General features: G+C 45.7%; 1 protein-coding gene across 2 annotated transcripts in view; it reads left to right on the top strand.

Moving 5' to 3' along the window:
* WIPF3 (WAS/WASL interacting protein family member 3) overlaps nucleotides 1-19,592 on the top strand; it is a 95,117-nt gene that overhangs the window by 60,980 nt on the left and 14,545 nt on the right. For both annotated transcript variants that reach the window (XM_057733679.1, XM_057733678.1), the window contains exons 4-7: nucleotides 1,014-1,145; nucleotides 6,027-6,806; nucleotides 9,748-9,897; nucleotides 10,960-11,061. In XM_057733679.1, the coding sequence (XP_057589662.1) occupies nucleotides 1,014-1,145; nucleotides 6,027-6,806; nucleotides 9,748-9,897; nucleotides 10,960-11,061 (1,164 nt within the window). The remainder of the gene's footprint in view (nucleotides 1-1,013; nucleotides 1,146-6,026; nucleotides 6,807-9,747; nucleotides 9,898-10,959; nucleotides 11,062-19,592) is intronic.

The raw sequence follows: 19,592 nt of genomic DNA, 5'->3' as shown, positions 1-19,592 counted from the left end.
TCTCAGATAGTCCTAAAATATAATTGTATCTAATATCTGTAATTATATATGTAATTATATATGTTAATCCACATGGATAGATAAATTATTTTAAGAAATATTTTCAACACTGATTACAATAAAAATTAGTTTCTGGCTAGACCCACTAATTAGTTAATCCCAATTAGCAGATAAATCCATTTTATTGGAACACTCATTTCTTTATCATTCTAGTGAGGACGTAATGTATAATGCTAATACTTGGAATAATCTGACCACATTCATCCACCAGTGGGCACTGTGCCCTGATTTTTCTGCGCATATTAGGCTTCAGGCTGTGACCATTTTCTGCCAGGAATTCTTGTAAGCTGACTGTCTTCTTATTTTATGTAGTTGGTAATTACACATATCTGGAAGGCTGGAATTAGTGACACTTCTCAGGGGCTCACGAGCTTTCTCTTCCATACGAAAAGAAAAGGTGCAGGGGAGAACATGGGGTTCAGGGAGTGAGAGTTGGGGAGACAGAGAAGGAAAATGCCAAAGCAGAAATCACTGCAGACCTTCACTTCCTGCTTGCAAGTCCTGGGCCAGGCCCTGTGGACAAGAACTTAAAACTATTGCCTGAATTAAATCTGTGGGTTTTCTTGGCCTATTCCTCCCACGACAGTCAAGCGCGAATGGGGCCAGCTCTATGCCTACAGTGTTTGGGTTTTCTAATTCGAGAGGTGCTGCCAGTATCCCCGTTGGCATCTACTAAATGGCAGTATAGGGATCCTTTTGTTTCGATCCCTTTGCAGAGTGGTAACTACTGATAGTTCTTTGATAGCTTAGGAGGGTGGCACACAGGCCCGGGCACATGAGTCTATAGGTTATCAAGGCAGGGGGTTCTTCAGAAAGACACTGGGTAGAAGGGTAACACTGGCAGTGGGAGAATGGGGAGGCTGCCATGGGCAGTGTTAGACCACAGCCGGGGTGGGTGTTGGCCGCTCAGCTCTGCTCACGAGTCCGCATCTAATTGCCTCTTCTCTCTAAAGGTTCTAAAGGAACCAACAGAGAAGGAGGAGGTCCTGCAAACTGTCGAGGCGGGAGCACACCCCCAGCCCTAGGTGATCTGTTTGCTGGTGGCTTTCCAGTGTTACGACCGGCAGGTCAGAGGGATGCAGCAGGTAAGGAAGAGTTCAGACTGGCTACCTTGTGACCCTTGTCTCCTTACCTTGTGGAACCAATGGGGCAATCCTCATCTGCCAGTAAGTGACATGTTTAGAGTGGATAGTCATATGGTAGGAGATCACATATTTGGAAGCCTAAGCACCGGAAGTTTCCAAAGCCCAGAACTGTTCTTAGGGGATCTTTGAAAACCTCATCCTGTTTAAATCATCCCATTGTAACCACTGAAGAATGAGTTGCCATAGTGTGTGTTTAGCAATGGTGTGATTGTTGCCCACGCTGCAAAGTATGGGTGTCATTCACAGTAGAAGATCTTAGTGACGTCACCGAGGAGTCGCTGGCCATGGTGAGTTCTGATGGAGAGGTTCTCCGGCATCATATCTGTTTGGTGTCACTGTGTAACACACCCCACACCTGAGGGGCTTTGAGAAAACCGTTTAGCTTACAGCTCGGAGGGCTGGCAATTAGGGTGGCCTCAGCTGGACTCCGTGTAGCATCTACAGGTTGGGTCGGTGGCTTTGCTAATCTCATTTTTCTTATGTCTCTGGTGCCCCTGCTGGGACAGCTGCCTGGCTGATCCATCTGGTCTCGCAGGATCTAGCAGACTATTCAGGTTTGTCTTCACAGTGGCGGCAGGATGGAGAGGACAGAGTGTGTAAAGCCTCTTGAGGCTTAGTCTTGGAACTGCTACAGCCTTACTTCCTACCGCATCCTCTCACCCAAAGCAAGTCACAGGCCAGCTCAGAGACAAGGGTGGGCAAGAGACTTCGACTCTGATGAGAGGAACTGCAAAATCACATTTCAAAGACTGCGGAATCAGGAATGGGTGATAATTGAGACCATTTTTGCAACCAGTCTACCGCAGTCATTTGTGTTTTAACAGATACCAGATGTTTTGAAAGCACTGAATTAAAATCGGGCAAATATACAATTATTGTGTGCAAAAAGTGTTTTTCTTATTACTGCCAGAAAGATACAAAAAAAATCCAAGAATTTCATTCGTCCAGGGACTATCAAGCCCCAGATATTCCTGGTGTAGAATTTTCTACCTTGTGAATTTGCTAACCTCCTCAGTGGCCTCTGTGGCTGTTAGATGTTACAGGGTGCATTTGCTGCTGTCACTTACTGATAAAATCTAGCTTGAACCTTCTGAGCCATTTCATTTCCTCATTTTTGCTGAGGGTTTGACAGACAAGAATGTGCTGAAGTCCTCCTGAGTAAAGAGAGCTGGCATTCCTCAGTGCCCACTTCTTTTTTCAAAATTCCTGAGTTGGAGCCAAAAGAAGTCCCCTGGGATATAAAAATTCCACTGGTTCCCCTTCACACAGATAAAGATAAGAGCAATAACCTCCAGTGAGCTTCTAACAAGGACCAGCCAAAGGAAGTCAGCAGCATTCTGACTTGTCTCCAATAGGACATGTGTCAGATGTTTGAATCACTAGGTGAGTTGGAATTGACCTCTTTGGAGGCAATCAAAGTCCATCATGTAGTAACTTATGCCTGTTACAGGATGGACACTCAAAGACAAACCTATAGGTAGATTCACAGACTGGGTGCCGTGTTGGAGTAAGACAGATCATGGCTCTCCTCTCTCAGAACTCTCCCATGGGCCCCTTTGTCATTCAGAGAAAAGGACTTTGGCCCTTGCTACCTCTCTCATCTTACTGTCTACCACTCTTGGTGGCCATGCTGCTCTCCTCACTGTTCTTGTACACACCAGGCATGCTGCTACCACAGGACCTTTGCACTGACTGCTCCCTTGGCCTGAAACCCCCTTCCTAAGGTGTCCACATGGCTCAGTCTCCTTTCTTTCAAGTCTCTGCTCAAGTGACAGCGGATCAACCTATCAGGGAGGCTTTCACTCATCATCCCGTTTAAAATATGAGTCCCACTCTCTCATTCTGTATTCCCTCTACCTTTATTTTTTTATATTATGTATCACCATTTGACAAAATATTTATTAACTGGTTTCTTTCTTTATTTTCTGGCTTCTCCCTCTAAGTGTAAGCTCCATAAAGGCAGGAGCTGTGCTGTGTTCACTGCCTTACAAATGCCTGGTGCCTAGCGGGTGCTCAGTAAATATTTGTTGAATGGAATGTGTGAGCACGTAGTGAGGTTGCTTAGAGCCATCAGGCCCAGAAATCAGTGTCTAGTGCTCACAATACTTTTCAGCAGCCCATGAAAATGTTTGAATTTCTTTTCAAATTTAAAAAACATGAACTTTTAGGGTAAAAGATCATATTTGTCTTCATACCAAAGCAGTCATGAAACATAATTTTTAAAACATTTTTTAAGGAGGAGGGGGCCTACAGAGGCAAAAGTGCCCAGGGTTTTGAAAGTTCTAATGTGGCCCTGGCTTAGCACTCCGAGGGAGGGATTGTTAAAATAAGATATGATGAGTAAACATCACTGGCTTGTGTACAATGTGTAATGAGACTTCCATGCAATCCAGTGTCTCTTGGAAACATATACGGATGGAAGGAGGAAGCCAGATTTCATCTTTTGATAACCCCCCCAGGCTCTAAAAGCTGATTCTTTTCACATCATTGAAGCCCCCCTTGATGTTCTTGAGCTTGTCTTTCCCCACCCAGTTCATGGTCTTCTCTTGTGTTTCTAGTTGGATTTCTAGGGCTGGCATTCATGTTATAGAGGAGAGCCTCCTCCCTTCCTTTCCTTGGCACCCGCTCTCAGAGGCCTCTCTGCTGCCTGGTTTCCTCACTGCACCGATGCTGACTCCTGTGGGTCTCACCTTAAACCCGTGCTGCCCAGCTCTCTGCTTCTTCCTGGAATGGGCATGAACATAAGCTGGGCAAGGATTTGTGCTGTTCTTGCTTCTGCTGCTCATATTATGATAAAAATGGATTTGCCCATTTCTCATTAAGTTGGCCACCTACTAAACAGAGGCTCCTATACTTTTAACATTTTGGAATCTCACATACGTGGTGTTCCCAGACACGTAAAAAGTTAGGATTAGTTACTCAGGGTTGATTCTGTTCCTCAAACTTGTTATCCCTTTAAAGTTCATCTGGCAAATGGGCGTAGAGGGAGACCTTGCCTTGTTTGGAAAGCAGTCTGGGTCCTCCATCTTCTCCGTGTACTACGGAAATAGGTTTGAGACCTTGGATGCAGGAATCCCTGAGGCTGACACCTACCCTTGACTTCATATAAAATGTCTCACATTGGAGTTGCGGGTGGTAGATCCTGTCCCTGGAAAGGCCAGGCGGGGACCTTCCACTCCTGTTCATGGTCAGTCAGCCATTCTGGAGATGCCTGTCTTAGACCCCTGGTGGGACCCAGTCAGCAAGGGTGGATGCATCGGTGCAAAGACATTATCTCCTCCACGACCAAAGAAAAGTTCAGCAGAGAATAATGACACTGCCGTCCTGCCTCAAGAACAGCATTCCACATTTGAGGCCTGTCATGAGCCATTTATGCAGGTGGCTGTCACATCACAGCCAGAGCAGGGTCATCCGTCTGGAAAGCCAGATACTGCAGTCCTGCTCGCTTAGTTTCAGCCCCAGAATCACCTCTTCTACGCCTCTCCTTGTTTGGCCTGCCTTTTGGCGTCCAGTACTTTTAGGCATGATTTAGCACCTGATTGGGTAAACATACTGGAGACTCATAGGCCGAAAAGCTCAGAACCGCCAACAGCTGCTGGTGTTATAATCTGATATGAAAGTTATATTTCTTGTTCTGCAGCACCAGGAAGTTGGAGGTGTGAGAAGCAAACATTTTTTCAAGTGTTTTCCACATATTTTCATGGAGATTATAAAACATAAGAGTGCTGGAACAGGAAAAATGTGTTCCCAAAACTTCCTTTTAGGGAGAGCAGTATATTTATTTAGAAGCGATGTCTTAATATGCCTCCTGAGTGGAGAATGATACTCCAAGAACATATGTAAGCAATTGCAGAACTTCTGGGCAGTAACCAGGGAGAGGAACTTTCTTCTCCTCAGAGTGACAGAGGGGGAAAAAGGGTAAGAAGTGGCAGTAGGGTGAAAGGGTGTACAGAGACTGAGTAAGCCCCAACCGGGCAGCACCCTTCACCCCTGTCTTCCATGAAGTCCACCAAACACAGATGCTTACTGTGAGCAAGTCACTGTTGTTATTGAATTCAAGAGGCACTGGATTTCACGTTGGAGTTGATGTGGTGAAGGATCTATAGGGTGAAGAAGCCAGGAGACTAGGAGACAGGGAGCCCCTTAGAAATGGGCACAAGTCTTTGGGAAAGGGAGCTTTGAACTTCCAGGGGGCATGGAACTGGGAGGTTCAAGGTCATCGGACCTGGATCCCCAAGGCAAGGTATCTTCCCACTGACTTCCAAATCACCTCGTGTGTTCAGGGAATCTTGACTCTTCTGCTCTCAATGCAGAAACAAAGTCCTTGTTCACGAAATGCTGGAAGTGGGGAAAACCTCCCTTGTCAGGAACTTCTGGGCAGCACACCTGCAGATGCGGGCTGACTGGCCTAGTGGGTAACAGGGGATGAGCATGCGGGTGGCCTTGAGACGAGGAGGGGTGAAGGAGGTCGGGGCAGTCCTGTGTCCTGGGCTGGGAGCCTGGAGCCCTAGGCAGATGAGGGCGGAGGTAGAATGGAACAGGAAGGCTGGTGCCACATGGCAGACAGTCTGGTGGCTTGAGCTGGGCTTATCTCAGAGGAGGACAGCACATTTATTCTGGCAAGGAGCTTGGGGCTGGTCCAGCTGGCCCTCGTGTGTGACAGCTGCTGCCTCTGAGGCCTCCAGTGGACACTCCGGAAAAGCGCGTCCACCATGCGCTTCGCCGCCGTGGTGCTGGACAGCGTCCCTCACTGCCGCCCACGCCCTTGGCTTTCTCCCACTTCTACCCACTGAACTAACTCAGAACTCGTTTCACTTACAGGTGGCAAGACAGGGCAGGGCCCTGGCTCCCGAGCGCCGTCTCCCCGGCTTCCCACCAAAAGTATCAGCGGCCCATTCAACCCCCCTGCATCTCCCAGGCTAGGCAACGCCTCCGAGGCGCACGGCGCGGCCAGGACAGTCCCTCCTCGCCCCACCATGCCCGCCCCACCTCCCCCCATCCCGCCCCCACCCCCCCCACCCTTGCCCCCACCCCTGCCCCCGTCCTCCCCCATCAAAGCTCCGCTGGTGTCCCCTCCTGGCCCACCGACCAAAGGGAGCCCCCCGGTGGTTCCATCCCCGGTGGTGGCACCCCCTCTGCCCTGTGCGCCGCCTCCTCCACCCCCGCCGCCTCCGCCGCCTCCACCACCTCCGCCGCCGCCGCCCCCGGCCTTGGTTCCCAGTGACAAGGCAGTGAAGCCTCAGCTGGCCCCCTTGCCTCGATCGCCCATCCCAGCCCCGCTCCCTCTCCTCCCACCTTGTGGGTATCCCGGGCGCCATGCGGATGCGGCCAGCCCCGCCCAAGATGTTCGGGAGCCTCCTGCCCCGCCACCCCCGCCACCCCCACTCCCCCTTTACGCCTCATGCACCCCCAGATCCTCTTTGCCTGTGCCCCCTTTACCAGGCGCTAACAGCAGTGGTGAAGCCCCACCCCCACTGCCCCCCAAGTCCCCCAGCTTCCAGGCCCAACCACCCAAGCCCAGCGTGCAGGCCTTGCCGGTGCCACCCACCCCTCCAGGGTCTCAGATGTTTCTGCAGAAGAAGAGGCCAGGCCGAGGCCCTGGTAAGCACTACCGTTCTGGTCCAGGGTGGCCGTATCAGAGGATCATTTGACGGTTGGCAGCAACTATGGTGGTGCTAGGGACACTGCCAGAGGCCTGCTCCTCTGGGCCACTTGGGAACACCTCGGGATGTCTTAACTCTTGGGATTTGGTTTTGGAACAGACCTGTTCAATGCCCCTGTGGAACACAATAAAAACTTGTTGTATGGGACGTTATGCTGTTAGGTATTCAGGTTAGAGACAGGAAACCAAGGGTGAGGGAGGCTGGAAGACGTGTCCAAGACTGTGCAGACCACACACCAGGGATTCTGGCCTTGATCACCTTGCCATTACTAGCTGTGTGCCCCAGGGCAGTCATTTAGCCTCTCTGTGCTTCCTTCTCATCTGTGAAATGGGGATAGCAATAGCTCCCCTCTCATGCAGTTGCTGGAACAGTGAGATCTAGAGAAGGGTTATTTATTTTTACTATCACCATTCAGAATCCAAATCTACTTCCAGGGGTGGAGGCGGATGTGGGTGCAGTTGTTTCCAGAACCAGCCCCCTGTGTAATCTTGCCTGAGGTACAGTCTGGCTCCTGGCCAGAATCTTCGCTGGTCCTCAGTAGATTAGCTTAGCATTCTGCCATAATTTTGGCAGGTTATCCAGCTGACTCAGGAAAACTGAGGGTCCATATTTTCAGCCAAACATTAAAAATAATCCCCTCATATATCCAGCAGAGATGATTCTGGATTGAATATGCGTGCCCTGTGACTGTGATTTCCATGAAGTGATGAGGCTTCAGTCACCTTTGGTGTCCTTCTAAATGGAAGCACACTACACATCCACACACACCCATGTACACACACACACACATACACTCATAAATATATGCACATACTCATAAACACCCCCATCCACACACATAGCCCAACACACGTCCACAGTTATACACACATGCACGTACTCCTTGGTTTTTCAGAAAATCTTTTGATGCAGAAAGTTTTTAAAATATATATCCTTGAATTAAAAATAGTACAAGGTCGTTGTAGACCAAATAGAAAAAAAGTTGAAATCACCCATAATAACATCATCTAGAGATAAAAAACTGTCATATTTGGATGTGTATCCTTTCTTTTTTTTCTTGTATTTACATGGTTAATACTATTTTGTATATACTGTTTTCTATTCTGTTTTTGTTTAATATCATATTAAAAGCAGTTTTGATATAATTTGATATTTGTCAAGTTGTTAAAATGTATCTATAAGCATGTTAATATTATAATAGATATATACCATACTTCCAGTGTTAGATATTTAAGGTGATTCCATATTTTTAAGGTTATTATGAATAAAATTGCAGGAAACATTTATAGCAATTTTAGTCCACATTTTGGATTTTTTTTTTTAAAGATAGGTTTCTGAAAGGGAATTCCTGACACAGGAAGCAAGAATATTTTTAAGGCTTTTGGTCACAAGAGATAAGAGATAATTTAATCATTCTCTTTTCAACTGACTTTTCAAAATAAGGTCCAGCATGAGTACTGATGAGCCCCTTCTAATGCTTGCGACTCTGAAATGTTCAAGATGTGGTGGAAAAGAACAAGGCTTTAGATTCAGAGAGATCTGAGTTCAAATCTTGCCTTCCCACCCACTCCTGTAAAACCTTATGCCAGTTTTTTTTAACGTCCTTAAATCTTGCTTTTTTCTAATTTGACAAATGGAATTAATAACAAGAACCGCTTTCCCATGGGATTGTTTTGCCTGTGAAGTGAGGAAGTGTGCCTGAAGTGCTCTGTAAGGAGCTGGAGCTCAGAAGCATCCTTTCCTTTCCTTCCCTCTAATCAAGTGGAGGGGCAGCTTTTCACCCAAAAGGAGGGTTAGCAGCCCCGTGGCCTCTTTAGGCCGCTTGTGGGAGCAAGTAAACCCTAGTGGATCCTGGTACTGAGGAAGGGACGGCCAGCAACGGAGGGGAAGGGGACTGGGAAAGGAGACAGGCGGAGGGCGGAGCTGAGGGGCGAGGTGCCCCGATGGCCATGGGAGGAGAACAGCTGCAGCGGCCCAGGCTCCCGAGCTGCTCACCCGCTGCACACCCGAGGCCAGGAGTGGATGCTTTCGCTGTGTCTTTGGACGTGAAACTTGGCTTTCCATGAACAACATGAGGGTAATGTCTGCTTCAGGCCAACTGCAGGGAAGAGCAAGAGGTTGTAATTGTGAACACGTTGGCACAGATCATAATGGTGCAGTTGTCATCACTTGAAGAGCGAAGTGGAGAGTCAAGTACCTGGGTTGATGGGCCAAGGCAGCGGGTTATTAGTCGCCAAATGAGTCAGACAAAATGTCTTGGCAAAGGAGGGCGAGCCTTCCACAGAGGACATCAGGGAAGAATTGATGAAGTAGGTGGGATCTGAGCTGGGCCCTGGTGGGCGGGTAGGGTTTAGATTGACTGGAAGGAGAAACGAGGGCCTGCAGTGCAGGGGAGCCAGCATGAGCAGAAACACAGGGACAGGAGCAAGCCCCTGCCAGCTTGTTCACCTAGCGCTGCTCTGGGCCTCGCCTGCACACAGGCCTTCCCTTGCGTAGGGCTCTGCAGTGGTTCCCCTTCTACCATCTGATGACGAGGGTTAATACATCACAGCGGCTAGTATTTATTGAACACTTACTATATGCCACTTGACTTAAATCAATTTGCTTAACCATCTCAACAAACCCAGGAGATATGTATATTATTATTATTGTTCCCATTTTATAGAGGAGGGAACGGAGGCACAAAGAGGTTGTGTTATTATCCCAGCAGGAGAACTGGGGTTCAGTTCCAAGCAGGTTGGTTCCAGAGGTTGCCTTTTTATCACCATATCATATTCCATCCAAAGATCTCAATACCTCACCTCTCACAGAAGCTTATAGCATCCACCGTCCCCTATCTGAAGGCCTGTATCTGAATACACCATCATCTTCTCTGTTAGGGACCAGTGGGGGAAAGCTAAACCCACCCCCAGCACCCCCCGCGAGGTCACCCACCACAGAGCTTTCAAGCAGGAGCCAGCAGGCCCCAGCCTGGACCCCGACCCAGCAACCGGGAGGTCAGCTGCGGAACGGAAGCCTGCACGTCATCGGTGAGTGGGGGCCGCTGTCTGCCGCACCGGCTGTCAGTGAGGAAATGGTTTCCCCTGGCTCGGGGTTGGGGGGGTTCTCCCAGCCCACAGTGCTGTCATTTCAGTGTGCGTGCTTCACAAGAACATGGGGCTCACCCTAGCACGGAACAACCTGCAGGCTGTGTTAAATAGGGTTTCTCTTTAGGCTTTCTGAGAGGTTCCAGAACCCACTCTCCAACCTTCTGACTGAGACGAGAGACAGCGTAGAAAACCAACACTTAAGCTCTGTATGTGTGTGTGTGTCTGTGTCTGTGTCTGTCTGTCTGTCTGTCTCCATGGAGAAATCGGGGATAAGCCTGAAAGATAGACTAATTTGGACAAGGTGAGAGGATGGATGGAAGGACTGCCACCAGAGGAACAATTAAGGCAAAAATATGGAAATAGGAGGAAAGTCATCTGGGGTCAGATGTGACAAAAAAATCTTTGGATTCCTTTGGGGGCTGACCTACTGTCATGCACAAAGCCTAGAACACAAAGCAGGGACTCAGCTAGTGAAAGGGCCATAAGACCTCTCTCCTCTTGCCATCAGGAGCTCAGGGCAGAACCCATTTACTTTAGGAACTGCAGGTCCCCAGCTGCACACAGGTTGTTGTACTCCTTCCCACCAGCCAGGCTGAGGACTCCTGTTCTGTCCACCTCTCCCCACCAGAGTCCTCCCCAAGAGCACAGGAGGGGCTTCCGGCCATGGGGACTTTGCTGGTCCCTTATTTCTGCCAGGTTGCCCACCTCTGACTCAGGACCCTGGGTAGGCCTGTGGCCCTTCTGCTCTGTTTAAAAGCTTCCTTAATATGTTGTTGCAGTAAGTTGAGGTGGATGATGGGGAGAGTCTGTGATTTCACTTTTCTTGATCCCCCTGTGTCCCAGCTAAACAGTAAAAATTAAGAGGTGAATGGATGTCTTAGGGGGACTAGCCCTGCCATTAAAACCTTGCACTGGGCAGGCAAACCTGTGTGCTCCTGGAAATTATCAAAACTTGGGTTATTATAGTAACCAGAGTAATTTTGCCATTTCCCATGTGTGCAGATGACTTTGAGTCTAAATTCACGTTCCATTCTATGGAAGACTTTCCTCCTCCGGATGAGTATAAACCATGCCAGAAGATTTACCCCAGCAAGATCCCCAGAAGTAAGTACCACCTTGATAAGACTCCTGGTTTTTCCTGACCCTCCAGAATTAAGTGCTTGGGTGCACAGACTGACCACAGACTATATAAAGGGTGACATCAGGATTTCACTGTACTTCTGTAAGGATGCTGTGATGTTCCTAGTTCTTGAAGGTCAGAACATTTATTTGCCCTAATCTCCAAGGGTTCACTTAGAGGCTTTTTACAGAACACCAGGTTGAATTATTTGGCATCGGATTTGGATGCCTAAATTTGCCACTGGTCCCTCCCCTCCCTGGGGCTTTTGACTGGGGAGCTAAACACCCCAAGACAACAGCAAAATGGGATTCAGAAGCTTTGCATGAATAGTTGGGGAAGAACCCCAGAACCCCAATTCAAAACTCTGGCAGACTGAAATAGAGAATGTCTTTCGGTCAATGGTTCATACCTTGGCAGTGCATTAGAATGACCTAGGGAGCTTTTAAAAATATGAAGGCCAGGCTGCGCCTAGACCGAGTAAATCAGAATATGCAGGGTGGGGCCCACATGTCAGTACTTTTGAAAATTGCCAGGTGATTCCAATGTCCATTTAAGGCTGAAAATCTCAGACCAGTGAGAGCCTTTCTCCTTCCGATCTCATCGTGTGGCCAGGCTCCAAGAGAGGCCTTCACTTGGCTTACCTGTCCAGCCCTAAGAATGGAGGAGGAAGACTGGCCGGCCTGCCCTTCGTAGCCAAAAGGACAGGGAGGCAAGTACTTTAGGAACACAGGAAGCAAAGAAAAGCAGAGTAGGTGTTGACCAGACAATGTTGCTGCCTGTTAGTTAACAAAATTCCTGTCCAGTGCTGATCCAGTCCAACTGGGCAGGAGCCAGTAAGAGGGAGGCAGAGCCAACAGCATGGGGTGAGGGTCCAATGTGTTTTCCACCCCACAACCTAAGGCCCCTGGCCCCAGACATCTGTAGACCACCAGCATGGAAAATCATCAGTGTCCAAAGTTAGCCCAAGACCAAGAACCCGGTTCTTTGACCCTTTCCTTTCAGAGGGTCCTTGGTGAAGTCCCTTCCCCAGGGTTCAGCTTCCTGCAGGGCAGACCAGCAAGCACCAACCTGCTCTCTGCTCAGGTCAGAGGTCCTCTCGGGATCAGCCTGGGCACATCTTTCTCTGCTGGCCTGTGGGATTGCACATTTAGAGAGAAGTGACATGTATGCTTTTTACATAAGTATAAATACAATTGACCCTTGAAACAATGCAGGGCTTATTCTGTGTATGATTTATAGTTGGCCTTCATATCCTTGGATGTGGAGCATTCAACCAACCACACACTGTGTCGTACTGTAGTATTTACTATTGAAGAACATCCTCATATAAATGGACCCGTGTAGTTTAAACCCATGTTATTCAAGGGTCAACTGTACTCCTTCTCTGAATTGAGAGAGAGAGGAGCAGTATAAAGGTTGATGGAGGGAAGTCACCCCGCCTGGGGTTTAAATAGACTGTGGAGATGTGGTGGTGGAGGAGACAGGTGCTGTGTCAGGCTCCCATTCTTGCTCAGTTCGAGCTCAGCAGATGGGCGTGAACTGTCCACTGTACACCTGGCACCACACTGGCACCAGAGACTACGAGGTGTAAGAAGCAAGGTCTCTACCATCAAGCTGCTAACGTGCACACTCCCGAGATAGAAGTGTAAGAAATAAACTACATCACAGTAAAGTGTCTTAATCACTGATTGTTTAAGTGCAGAGGGCACCACAGTGGGTGTGAGGGTGGAGGTGGAGGTGGAGGGTGAGAACCTGAAGGCGTAGAGAGGGGTAACATTTCCACGTGGGTGGAAAGGCATTCTGGGCTGAGTACAGCACGCTCCCAGGAGAGAGGCACAACAGTGTTTGGGGCATTTAAGAATGACGGACAAGTCCCCCCTGGTGTGTAAGGGCACACAGTGCCTGGGGAGGACCACACAGGCTGCCAGAGATGTTAGGCTTGGTGGGACAGAGTGTCAATAAATAATACTTCTTTTCCCATCGTATGAAATGTTCACAAGTCAGATGGATGAAGATCTACGTGTTTTTATTGGAGGACACAGCTTAGGTAACAGGTACTTAGGTACTGCATTCCAGAAAGAGGCTTGCTGACTCCCCAGGCAAGGGGACTTACAGAAGAGGATACGGAGGCTGGCCTCTCCCTGAAGCCACAGAACTGGCCTCACAGAGCTTTCCCCGTGGCCAGGAGGGTGGGACGGAATGATCTTCAATAAACAGGCAGCCAGATTTCAAAGAGAAAACCTAGAAGGGGCCAGGCTGCACATGGCTAGTTCCCTCTCTTCAACTCACCAGAAAAAGAGGGCAGAGAGAGCCTAGGTGTGTTACCCTACGAGAGGTGCCTACACACAAAAGGACAAGGAGATATGTCCCCTCCTAATGTAAAGGATGTTTCTTCCCTTCTAAGGGATAGAAGCAGAACCGATATGCAAAGAACTGCCAGTGAAATGTGGATGCTATTGATTACCACCAATACAGTAAGTGATCCTGTCGTAGACCCACTCAGATGTGCCTGGCATGGTTCTAGGTGCTTTGCCGATTTTATCATAAGTCCTTAATGTAGAAAGTTTACACGTAGGGAAAAGGAGGTCCAGAGAGGCCAAGTGATTTGCCTAAGGCCTCACAGCAAGTTAGAGGCAGAACCAGGAATTTTGGACCCAGGTGTGTCTGAGCCACGTGGCCATGGTGAACTCTGAGAAGGGATGTGATTAGATCTAGGTTGAGTCAGAGAAATAGTGGCTTGATGGGAGGAGGGAGAGACCAAGGTCAGGAAACCTGTGGCCTTGAGAAGAGTCCATGGGAGGGAGGATGGTTGCAGTGAGGGTGGCCAGGGTTTGGGGATGCAGGCCATGAGAGGAACAAGGGAAGTGGAGGAGCCAAGGACCTCTAAGTACCTCCCTGTGCCTGGATGGGTGATGCAGCACCAAGAAGAAGGACCAGGAGGGGAGCTGGTTTCAGGAGGAGGTGAGGTTGTGGGTCAGGGCGAGTGGAGATGCCTGGAGGGCTGCAAGGAGGAGATGACCTGGGGCTGGTCGAGCAGGGAGTACACAGGTCTGAGGCTGAGGGGTAAGGTCAGGAGTGGGAACTAGCTTGGCGGGTCATTAGTTTGGAGCCCTACCCTAAACCAGGGGTCAGCGATCATTTTCTCTAAAGGGCCAGAAAGGATATATCTGAGGTTCTGCCAGCCATCTGACCTCTATCACAGCTACTCAGCTCTACTGTTTTGACATGAAAGCAGCCACAGACAACACATAAAGAAATGGGCATGGCTGTCTTCCAGTAAGTTTATTTGTGAAAGCAGGTGCTGGCTGCATTTGGTCTGCTGGCTGTATTTTGCTGATCTCTGCCCTAAACCACTCCAAAAAAAGAGTCTTAAAAATCTCTTTCTGCTGCTCTTTTTTTTTTTTTTAAAGCTCTTTATTGGAATATAATTGCTTTACACTCTTGTACCAGCTTTTGAGGTACACCAAAATGAATCAGCTGTATTTATACATATATCCCCATATCCCCTCCCTCCCGCGACTCACTCCCTGTCTTGGGGCTCTAAGGCATCAGCAATCATCAAGTTGATCTCCCTGTGTTATACAGCAACTTCCCACTAGCTAGCTATTTTACAGTTGGTCATGTATATATGTCTAGGCCACTCTCTCACTTCATCCCAGCTTCCCCTTCGCCCCCCTTCCCCCCCAGCCCCATGTCCTCCAGTACATTCTCTGCATCTGCATCCTTATTCTTGCCCTGTCACTGGGTTCATCAGTACAATTTCTTTTTTTTTTTTAAGATTCCGTGTATATGACTTAGCATACAGTATTTATTTTTCTCTTTCTGGCTTACTTCACTCTGTATGACAGACTCTAGGTCTATCCACCTCATTACATATAGCTCCATTTCATTCCTTTTTATGGCTGAGTAGTATTCTATTGTATATATGTGCCACATCTTCTTTATCCATTCATCTCTTGATGGGCATTTAGGTTGCTTCCATGTCCTGGCCATTGTAAATAGTGCTGCAATGAACATTATGGTACATGTTTCTTTTGGGATTATGGTTTTCTCTGGGTATATGCCCAGTAGTAGGATTACTGGATCATATGGTAGTTCTATTTTTAGTTTTTTAAGGAGCCTCCAAACTGTTTTCCATAGTGGCTGTACCAACTTACATTCCCACCAACAGTGCAGGAGAGTTCCCTTTTCTCCATACCCTCTCCAACATTTAGTGTTTCAAGATTTTTTGATGATGGCCATTCTGACCAGTGTGAAGTGATACCTCATTGTGGCTTTGACTTGCATTTCTCTGATGATGAGTGATGTTGAGCATCTTTTCATGTGTTTGTTAGCCATCTCTATGTCTTCTTTGGAGAAATGTCTATTTAGGTCTTCCACCCATTTGTGGATTGGGTTATTTGCTTTTATTGGTGTTAAGCTGCCTGAGCTGCTTGTATATTTTGGAGATTAATCCTTTGTCCGTTTCTTTGTTGGCAAGTATTTTCTCCCATTCTGAGGGTTGTCTTCTTGTCTTGTTTATGGTTACTTTCACTATGCAAAAGCTTTTAAGTCTCATTAGGTCCCATTTGTTTATTCTTGATTTTATTTCCTTTATTCTAGGAGGTGGGTCAAAAAGGATCTTGCTTTGATGTATGTCATAGAGTGTTCTGCCTATGTTTTCCTCTAGGAGTTTTATAGTGTCTGGCCTTACATTTAGGTCTTTAATCCATTCTGAGTTTATTTTTGTATGGTGTTAGGAAGTGTTCTAATTTCATTCTTTGACATGTAGCTGTCCAATTTTCCCAGCACCACTTATTGAAGAGGCTGTCTTTTCTCCATTGTATATTCTTGCCTCCTTTGTCAAAGATAAGGTGCCCATATGTGCTTGGGTTTACCTCTGGGTTCTCTATTCTGTTCTATTGAACTTCCTTTCTATTTTTGTGCCAGTACCATACTGTCTTGATCACTGTGGCCTTGTAGTATACTTTGAAGTCAGGAAGCCTAATTCCACCAACTCCATCTTTTCTTCTCAAGATTGTTTGGCTGTTCGGGGTCTTTTGTGTTTCCATACAAATTGTAAGATTTCTTGTTCTAGTTCTGTGAAAAATGCCATTGCTAATTTGATAGGGATTGTGTCGAATCTGTAAATTGTTTTGGGTAGATAGTCATTTTCACAATGTTGAATCTTCCAATCCAAGAACATGGTATGTCTCTCCATCTGTTTGTATTGTCTTTGATTTCTTTCATCAGTGCCTTATAGTTTTCTGCATGCAGGTCTTTTGCCTCCTTAGGCAGATTTATTCCTAGGTATTTTATTCTTTTTGTTGCAATGGTCAGTGGGAGAGTTTCCTTAATTTCTCTTTCTGCTGTTTTGTTGTTAATGTATAGGAAAGCAAGAGATTTCTGCATATTATTTTTGTATCCTGCTACTTTACTAAATTCATCGATTAGTGCTAGCAGTTTTCTGGTAGAATCTTTAGGGTTTTCTATGTATAATATCATGTCATCTGCAAAGAGTGACAATTTTACTTCTTTTCCAACGTGGATTCCTTTTATTTCATTGTCTTCTCTGACTGCTGGGGCTAAAACTTCCAAAACTATGTTGAATAATAATGGTGAGAGTGGGCACCCTTGTCTTGTTCCTGTTCTTAGAGGGAATGCTTTCAGTTTTTCCCCATTGAGAATGATGCTGGCTTTTGGTTTCTCATATATGGCTTTTATTATGTTGAAGTAATTTCCTTCTATGCCCATTTTCTGGAGAGTTTTTATCATAAATGGATGTTGAATTTTGTCAAAAGCTTTTTCCGCATCTATTGAAATGATCATATGGTTTTTATCCTTCAATTTGTTGATATGATGTATCACATTGATTGATTTGCGTATGTTGAAGAATCCTTGCATCCCAGGGATAAACCCCACTTGATTATGCTGTATGATTTTTTTAATGTGCTGTTGGATTCTGTTAGCTAGTATTTTGTTGAGGATTTTTGCATCTTTGCAAAATCCTCAACAAAAGACTTTGCATTTACTCATCAGTGATATTGGCCTGTAATTTTCTTTTTTTGTGACATCTTTGCCTGGTTTTGGTATCAGGGTGATGGTGGCCTCGTAGAATGAGTTTGGGAGTGTTCCTCCTTCTGCAATATTTTGGAAGAGTTTGAGAAGGATAGGTGTTAGCTCTTCTCTAAATGTTTGATAGAATTCGCCCGTGAATCCACCTGGTCCTGGGCTCTTGTGTGTTGGGAGATTTGTAATCACTGACTCAATTTCCGTACTTGTGATTGGTCTGTTCATAGTTTCTATTTCTTCCTGGTTCAGTCTTGGAAGATTGTACTTTTCTAAGAATTTATCCATTTCTTCCAGGTTATCCAATTTGTTGGCATATAATTGCTTGTAGTAGTCTCTCATGATCTTTTGTATTTCTGTGGTGTCTGTTGTTACTTATCCGTTTTCATTTCTAATTCTGTTGATTTGCGTCTTCTCCCTTTTCTCCTGATGAGTCTGGCTAATGGTTTATCAATTTTGTTTATCTTCTCAAAGAACCAGCTTTTAGTTTTATTAATTTTTGCTATTGCTTCCTTCCTTTCTTTTTCATTTATTTCTGCTCTGATCTTTATGATTTCTTTCCTTCTGCTCACTTTGGGGTTTCTTTGTTCTTCTTTCTCTAATTGTTTTAGGTGTAAGATTAGGTTGTTTATTGGATATTTCTCTTGTTTCTTGAGGTAGGACTGTATTGCTATAAACTTCCCTCTTAGAACTGCTTTTACTGCATCCCATAGGTTTTGGGTTGTTGTGTTTTCATTGTCATTTGTTTCTAGATATTTTTTGATTTCCTCTTTGATTTCGTTAGTGATTTCTTGGTTGTTTAATAGTGTATTGTTTAGCCTCCATGTGTTTGTATTTTTTACAGTTTTTTTCCTGTAATTGATATCTAGTCTCATGGCATTGTGGTCAGAGAAGATGCTTGATATGATTTCAGTTTTCTTGAATTTACCAAGGCTTGATTTATGACCCAAGATGTGATCTATCCTGGAAAATGTTCCGTGTGCACTTGAGAAGAAAGTGTATTCTGTCATTTTGGGATGGAATGTCCTATAAATATCAATTAAGTCGAGATGATCTAATGTGTCATTTAAAGCTTGTGAGTCCTTATTTCTTTTCTGTCTGGATGATCTGTCCATTGGTGTAAGTGGGGTGTTCAAGTCTCCTACTATTATTGTGTTACTGTCGATGTCCCCTTTTTTGGCTGTTAGCATTTGCCTCATGAATTGAGGTGCTCCTATGTTGGGTGCATAGATATTTACAATTGTTATATCTTCTTCTTGGATGGATCCCTTGATCATTATGTAGTGTCCTTCCTTGTCTCTTGTAACAGTCTTTACTTTAAAGTCTAATTTGTCTGATATGAGTATTGCTACTCCAGCTTTCTTTTGACTTCCATTTACATGGAATATCTTTTTGCATCCCTTTACTTTCAGTCTGTATGTGTCCCTTGGTCTGAAGTGGGTTTCTTGTAGGCAGCATATATAAGGGTCTTGTTTTTGTATCCATTCAACCAGTCTGTGTCTTTTGATTGGAGCATTTAATCCATTTACATTTAAGGTGATTATTGACATGTGTGTTCCGATTACCATTTTCTTAATTGTTTTGGGTTTGTTTTTGTAGGTCTTTTCCTTCTCTTGTGTTTCCTATATAGAAGAGTTCCTTAAGCAATTGTTGTAAGGCTGGCTTGGTGGTGTTGAATTCTCTTAACTTTTGCTTGTCTGTAAAGCTTTTGATTTCTCCATCGAATCTGAATGAGATTCTTGCTGGGTAGAGTATTCTTGGCTGTAGGTTTTTCTCTCTCAGGACTTTCAGTATATCCTGCCATTCCCTTCTGGCCTGCAGAGTTTCTGCAGAAAGATCAGCTGTTATCCTTATGGGTTTTCCCTTATATGTTATTTGTTGCTGCTGCTTTTAATATTTTTTCTTTGTGTTTAATTGTCATTAATGTACTTAATATGTGCCTCAGTGTATTTCTCGGTGGGTTTGTTCTGTATGGGACTCTGTGCTTCTTGGACTTGATTAATTATTTCCTTTCCCATGTTGAGGAAGTTTTCCATTATAACCTCTTCAAATATTTTCCCAGACCCTTTCTTTTTTCCTTCTTCTTCTGGGATGCCTATGATTTGAATGTTGGTGCACTTAATGTTGTCACCAAGGTCTCTGGGACTGTCTTCCATTCTTTCTATTCTTTTTTCTCTTTCCTGCTCTGTGGCAGTTATTTCCCCCATTCTATCTTCCAACTCACTTATTCATTCTTCTGCCTTAGTTATTCTGCTGCTTATACCATCTAGAATATTTTTAGTTTTGGTTATTTTGTTGTCCATTACTCTTTGTTTGCTCTTTCGTTCTTCTGAGTCCTTATTAACTGTTTCTTGTATTGTCTGTATTTTGTTATCAAGATTTTGGATCATCTTTACTATCATTACTATGAATTCTTTTTTCAGGCAATTTTCCTATTTCCGCTTCATTTATTTGGTCTTGTGGGGTT

Source organism: Hippopotamus amphibius, chromosome 4 (assembly GCF_030028045.1).
Source record: "Hippopotamus amphibius kiboko isolate mHipAmp2 chromosome 4, mHipAmp2.hap2, whole genome shotgun sequence".
NCBI classification, from domain to species: Eukaryota; Metazoa; Chordata; class Mammalia; order Artiodactyla; family Hippopotamidae; genus Hippopotamus; species Hippopotamus amphibius.
This window is presented reverse-complemented; position numbering and strand designations above follow the sequence as displayed.